Source organism: Gastrolobium bilobum, unplaced genomic scaffold, assembly GCF_033153095.1.
Source record: "Gastrolobium bilobum isolate Gb01-03AN ecotype WA unplaced genomic scaffold, APGP_CSIRO_Gbil_v1 utg193764, whole genome shotgun sequence".
In the NCBI taxonomy this organism is placed as follows: domain Eukaryota; kingdom Viridiplantae; phylum Streptophyta; class Magnoliopsida; order Fabales; family Fabaceae; genus Gastrolobium; species Gastrolobium bilobum.
The window spans coordinates 3,281-10,483 of record NW_026895964.1 but is presented as its reverse complement, the minus strand read 5'-3'; the positions used below and the strand labels follow the sequence as shown (position 1 = coordinate 10,483).

Here is a 7,203-nt window from a genome sequence, read left to right as displayed (position 1 = left end):
AGGGTCGTGTTTTGACATTGCCATTCTTCAAGGAGTGTTTCTTGGGCAGTTACTTTCCCTATGCTGCGCAGGAGAAGAAGCAGGGGGAGTTTGACAGATTGGTTCAGGGCTCGATGACTGTTGACGAGTACTTGGCCAAGTTTAATGAGCTGGTGAAGTTTGTACACTTCAGGATGGTTCCTCCTACTCCGATGTTTCTGGCTGCTAAGTTCCGTAGGGGACTTAGTGAGGTGATTGCTGAGCATATTGCTGGAGCTGCTTCGAGAGATTTTGGTACATTGGTTCAGCAGTGTAAGGACATTGAGGATGTCTGCATAGCGAGTAAGGCCAAGAGGGCCAAGGTCGACAAGACCAAGGGGACTGTCGGTTCCACTCCTATTTCTACGTCCTGGAAGGACAAGAGGTTTGTCGGGAAGGGCAAAGGTAAACAGTTGGCTACTACGCAGGCGCCTGGTCAGTTCAAGAGGACTGCTTCACAGCAGGGGAGTTTTGCTAGGCCTCCTTCCACTCCGAGATGTGCGGGGTGCGGAAAGAAGCATGTGGGACGTTGTGCTTCGGGGCAGTTGGTTTGTTTCCAATGTGGCAAGGAGGGCCACTTCTCTAGAGACTATCCGTCGTCGACTGCGAGAGCTGCAGCTGTTCAGGCAGTTTATTTGCAGATGGTTCTGATGGCTTCTACTTCGGCACCTGCAGTGCCACCTTCTGTTGGGCGTGTGTACACCTTTAAAGCTTTTAATTTTTTTCTATTTAACTTTTATCTTTTTTATTTTTTAGGATTATTTGGTTTTTGGTTGCCTATTTAAGGGTGTTGTGGATTCAAATTTATTTTATTCTTTTTGGTTAAATTAAATTATATTGAGAATTGTGACTTTTACGAATCCTACTTCATTCCTATTTAGTAGGGATGTTTGTCAATCAATTCAAACTGATTCAAACTGTGGTAATCGAACCGAAAAACCAATAACCGAATAAATCGAAAATCGAAAATCGAAAAAAAAAATCACAAATTTTAATTGGATTGGATCGGTTTTCGGATTGATTGATAAAAACCGATCCGATGCAAACCGATCCAATATATTAATTTTCCTCTACCTACTTGATTTTTTTCCAATCATAGCCCAAAAATTTCTAAACTCAATATGCATTAACTCATCAACTAAACTTAGGAAAAAACCTAAACACATCTCATCAACAAAATTTTATTTGTGTAGAGCTTCATAATATCTCATTGCTAAAAAATAGTATATTATCGTTTACTAATACTTTTGTATTTCAAAAAAAAAATACAAAGCCCAATATATATAAAAGATGTTACTTTCACAATAACCATGAAACAAATTTTAGGATTTTTAAAAACCGAAAATCAATCCAATCCAAACCGAAAAAAATTGGATTGGATCAGACCGGATTTGAAAAAAAATCAAACTGAATGAATGATTACATGATCAAACCGAATGGATTGAATCAGATGATTTTTGCTTACAAAAACGATCCAATCCACACCGCGAACACCCCTACTATTTAGTCAATTTCGCTCATGTTTTGGCATTAACCATCATTAATTCGTATGAGAAATTATGAAATTCTGTAATATAACCTCCTCTGATATAACATTATCTATTTTTCACTAAAGCCTCTCCAGCTACACTATTATGTAAAGCAAAAAGAAAAGAAAAAAGAGCAAGAGATCACATGTATGATTATGCTAATTAATCCCATTTATTTTTGGAACTACAATTCTGCATTGTTTGCTTAGCAAATTTGAGTCCCATTTTTGGTATGACGTCATTCACGCATCTTCTTTTCAAGTCAATTTTGACCAAAAGAGAATAACAATAAAGGAAGAGAGGAATAGTGGGAACTCTGCACTTTTGGTTCAGGGGAGATCCCCCGTTTGTTTAGTTTTTTTCTATTTCTAAATGTGATGAGTTTTATTTTTTTGAAAAACTAAAATTAATAAATGAGTCATGACTCATTTATTTCTTAGGCTAAAGTATGAAAAACTACTTTATTATAATCGTATGAGTTATGACTCATTTATTTCTATATGTGATATTTTTTTTTTTGAATATATTGCCATTATTAATTTTCATGCAAGGACATTTGAATATTATCAAAATCAAGAAATGGCTTAATTTAAGCAATGTGATTGATTTTACTTTTTCTGAATGCAAAAGTGCTATATAAGCCATTTGTTTCATCCAATAAGACATAAAAAAATTTCAAAACAAAACACTTTGGTGCTTCTCCAATTTGAGAACCTTTGAGGATGGGAACTTACTTTTCCTTCTTGTTCATGCTCACATTCTTGTTGGTGGTCAATGTCCAATGCAACCCAAACTACAAAGAAGCTTTGGCTAAATCCTTATTATTTTTTCAAGGCCAGAGATCAGGAAGGCTCCCTCCGGACCAACAAATCACATGGAGATCCAATTCAGGTCTTTCTGATGGTAGCTCAGCCAATGTAAGAAATTTCATGTTCTTTTTTTCCTTTTTATAACTTTATTTTTTTGTTTGTTCTTTTGATCCTTTAAACACAATATAATTGTCATCTTTAGGGAGGGAGCTTGATGTTGAGATTCATGTGGAAAAAATAAAAAAAATTGAGGAAGCATATCATTTCTTTGCTTTGATGCTAGTTTTTTTGTCTTTAACCTTTTTTTTTTTTTTCTCTTTGATATTTCTGAAAGTTATGCTTTATCACCTTGTATAATCTTAAATCAAATATTTCATAGAGCAAATTTTGGTATAAATAACTATTTAAAGGGTGCTGATTCAAGTGGTACATACTTGATTTCGCTTACTCTCATCATGATGTAAATATTTTCAACTCGAACAAAATTATTTTCCATGGGAGATATATGTGATTTGTCCAAAAAAATAACTCCGGTATTAATAGTAGTCATTGTATCCATCTTTTACTTTTTTTTAAACCCTAAAGTGGTTCAAATTATTTTTATTATTTTACATATTAAATAATTAAAATTAAATGATCAAATGTTTATTATTTATTAAATTAAAATTTTATATTCACATAATTATTATTTATCAAATAAGCATAAAATATATAATCATTATAAAAGTTTTTTTTACTTGAAATTTAAATACAAAATCGGTTGAACTTTTCCTACCAATAGAATAACACTAATATATTTATAATTTAAAAGACCTTAAAGTAATGGTATTTGAAATGTTGTCTTTCTTATACAATCCATCCCTTCCCTGCTTTCAGTATTGTGCTGTACGATGCATGCTGTTGTCTCATCTTTCATTTTCTCTTAAATCTTGAAATGCATTAGTCTATTTTAGTTTTATAAGCTTTCAATCTTTTCCTAATTATTTAAATAATACAGTAAATCAAAAATGTGATAAAGCATCGAAGAAAATCTATTTTAATTATGAGATTAGTGTTTGTCTTTTTAAAAGACAAGGAATTATGTCATTTCAAGTGAGAGAAAGAAATACACAATAAAAATAACGGGAGAGAAAGTGAAATGTTTTTTTAATTTAATTTTTAAATAAAAAATACTAATTTTAATTAAAATAACCATCCTTAAAAGTACAAATATTTTTTTCTTTAATTATTTAGGTTGAAGATGAACAAAAAATAATCTTTTCTCAATTGTTTGTACTATTTGAGGTTTGTATGATTAATATCGCAATTTACCTAATTTCAAATCACAAGGAATAACTAATACTTTGCTTCGTTATTAGCTTTCAATGAATAAACTTTGGTATGACTTAATTTTCATCAATTGTATATATATATATATATATATATATATATGGGAAATCATATTCTCCTTCTACATGAGAGTAAAACTTATTCCTACACAAATTCGTTATCCGTGCCAATTAATTTTTCTCTTCTTTTTTAATATAAAATGTGGGACCCACATTTAACTTATCTCTACTTTTTTTCTCTCCTACTATCCTACAACATAAGAAAATATGAACCCTATATATATATATATATATATAAATAATAATATAACACAATAAATGCATTTTAAAAAATCTACATTAAAAAAGTGGCTTACAAATCCAAAACTTTTGTTTGGCAGGTGGATTTAAGTGGAGGATACTATGATGCAGGAGACAATGTGAAATTCAATTTTCCAATGGCATACACCACAACAATGTTATCATGGAGCACAATTGAATATGGCAAGAGAATGGGACCCCAAATCAAAGAAGCAAGAGCTGCAATTCGTTGGGCCACAGATTACCTCCTAAAGTGTGCTACATCCACTCCTGGTAAGCTTTATGTTGGAGTTGGAGACCCAAATGTGGACCACAAATGTTGGCAAAGGCCAGAGGACATGGACACTGGCAGAACTGTGTATTCGGTATCTCCAAATAACCCTGGTTCAGATGTTGCTGCTGAAACTGCTGCTGCTCTTGCTTCTGCATCTATTGTTTTTAGACATGTTGACCCAACATACTCTAGTTTGTTGGTGAAGACTGCCCGAGAAGTTTATGAATTTGCTTTGCAGTATCAAGGTTCTTACAGTGATTCATTAGGATCTGCAGTTTGCCCATTTTACTGCTCATATTCTGGTTTTAAGGTAAAGCCATTTTGTTGTTTGTTGCTACTGTTTACCAACTTTTTTGTGCTACTATTAATGTGTTATTTTAATATGCTTTATGTATTTTCAGGATGAGCTATTGTGGGGAGCTGCATGGCTTTTCAGAGCAACAAATGTTGTTTCCTACTATAATTTGGTCAAGTCCATGGGATCTAATGATCAACCAGATGTCTTCAGCTGGGACAACAAATTTGCTGGTGCATATGTTCTTCTCTCAAGGGTAAGTTGTTCATGTGCCAGCAATGAAAAAATGTGAAGATTAAGCCTGAAGTTTGTTTTAACTCATTGGGTTTCTATTATTCCTTTTAATTGTTACTGCAGAGAGCATTGCTAAACAGTGACAACAACTTTGATCAATTCAAGCAAGAAGCTGAGAATTTCATTTGCAAGATAGTGCCCAACTCTGGCTCTTCAAGTACACAATATACACCAGGTAAAGGGAACATCATGAATTTGAGTTTCAAAGATATATACCTCATGATTATTAATATCCAAAATCTACCTAAAACTTAGTGAATCACACGTTCAAAAGTACAATTCTGGATTCTCATGTACTTTTGTTCTACCTTTGAACTTTGAAGTATTCTTATTAAGGAATATTTTACAAATAATTCCAAGAATGGGGAATGATGGCATGGAACTGTTAAATATGACAAATTTTTTCATATTCAGTCAAATATACTTTGAAGGGCTCCGAAAGTATTAAGAAGGACACTATTTTATGCATTACTTCTATTTATGTGCAGGGGGGCTCATGTTCAAGCTTCCTGACAACAACCTTCAGTATGTGACATCTATAACATTCTTACTTACAACCTATTCCAAGTATATGTCAGCTACAAAGCAGACATTTAACTGTGGCAATGTCCTTGTCACTCCAAATACCTTAAGGAGCATTGCAAAAAGACAGGTAACTCTCGTTATTTCAACATTTGTACATTCAATATTCTCTTCTCTTCTGCATATTCATTTGTTAACAAAATTTATTTGTAAAATTTCAGGTAGACTACATATTAGGAGAAAACCCATTAAGACTGTCCTACATGGTAGGTTATGGTCCCAACTTTCCCAAGAAAATTCACCACAGAGGATCTTCCTTGCCTTCAATAGCAACTCATCCACAAACCATAGGTTGTGACGAAGGTTTCCAACCATTTTATTATTCAATGAATCCTAATCCCAACATATTGGTTGGAGCCATTATAACACCTCACGATTTTAAATCAAGTAATTAAAATATTAAGTGAGCAATCAAGTGATGGATTAGTGAAAATCCTAAAGATTTGGCCAAAATACAAAGAAAGGGCAAAACGGTAATTAGCCAACACGCAACCCTAGGAAGATAAAAATTGAGTAGAAGGTCTCATATGGTAAAAATAACCCTGGAAATGGGTTCAGAACGAAAAATTGAGTGGATGGGCAAGTTTCAGAAAAATCAGTGAATAGTGTTTTCGCGGGTAAAAATATCGCGTTACGATTGCACCGTAAAACGTGCCAGTTGAATTTTGAGCTCTAGGTTTCAAATATGAGTTAAAAATGGTCTAATGAGTTAGGAAATATGATTTCTTATAATATTCGATGAAATTAAGACAGTTTGGGGAAGCGTGCCAATGGCGCGCGTAATAGCTTAAAACAGTGTTTTCTCCGAACGAATGGAGGACTCTTAATTCATCTGATCAAGCCTAATTAAAGGGGAATAGTTAATGTTAAAAATTTGAGTTGGTTGTGAATTTATTTAGTGGAATGGAAACAACCTTCTAAACACATGTGGTACCACTCTTTCTTCTTCATGAGCCTTGCAAACCGTGTATTTCTTAACCAAATCAAGTGATTTTTGTGTTGAAATATTGGCCATTTACACATTGCCACGAAATTTTGGAGAAAAAATGGTTGTCCATGGAGCTTTTTGATCTTATCCCATTTACATGGTTTAATTGTGATTGAATTTTTGGAAACCTAAAGCTTGATTTGATGATGTGTTGTGTTAGAGAGCTCAATTTGAAAATGTGTATTAGATGATAATGTGTTAGAATGATGTATTAGAGCTAGAAATGCGATGAAATTTATTGGTGAAAATTGATGAATTTAACTTAGAAAAATTTGATGATCATGATTTTGGACTTGTGAATTTTGGTGTTGAGACTTGTTTGATGAATTGTGGCATGATGGTATGATGATATAATAGGTTGTATGAAGGTTGGAATGATTAAAGTTGTATGGAAATTCCTTGGAATGCCATAGGTTAAAATTCGATTCTTTGAGGAAAGATTGAGGAATTGATGTTGAAAAATGAATTGGATAATGATTTGTGTAGTTATATGGTGCTTAGATGGGTTGTGTTGTGCTTGGAGAGTGTTTGAATCAATGGAGAAAAATGAATTGTGTTAGAGACCTAAATGAGCCCAGAATGAAATATTTCGCAAAACGATGCGTAAATGTCGAAAAACGGAAAAACGACGATTGAACTAGCCTCTAAACAACCTAAGGGAGTGTTATAAAATGAGAAAGAAAATTTAGGAAAATAAATCTCAAATTTACACCTACATGGCCGAACCTCCAAGGGGAAAAGGGGTGATTTGGCGATTTTCGCGTTTTGATGTAATTCGACGCGAAA

General features: G+C 33.4%; 1 protein-coding gene across 1 annotated transcript; it reads left to right on the top strand.

The window, feature by feature from the left end:
* Positions 1 to 2,269: 2,269 nt before the first annotated feature.
* On the top strand, positions 2,270 to 5,791 carry LOC133297003 (endoglucanase 3-like; the record flags this gene model as incomplete). Its single annotated transcript, XM_061496048.1, has 6 exons — positions 2,270 to 2,464; positions 4,065 to 4,568; positions 4,660 to 4,809; positions 4,911 to 5,022; positions 5,336 to 5,499; positions 5,591 to 5,791. Coding segments are annotated over exons 1-6 (1,326 nt in total), but the record flags the coding sequence as incomplete, so codon positions are not given.
* Positions 5,792 to 7,203: the final 1,412 nt, after the last annotated feature.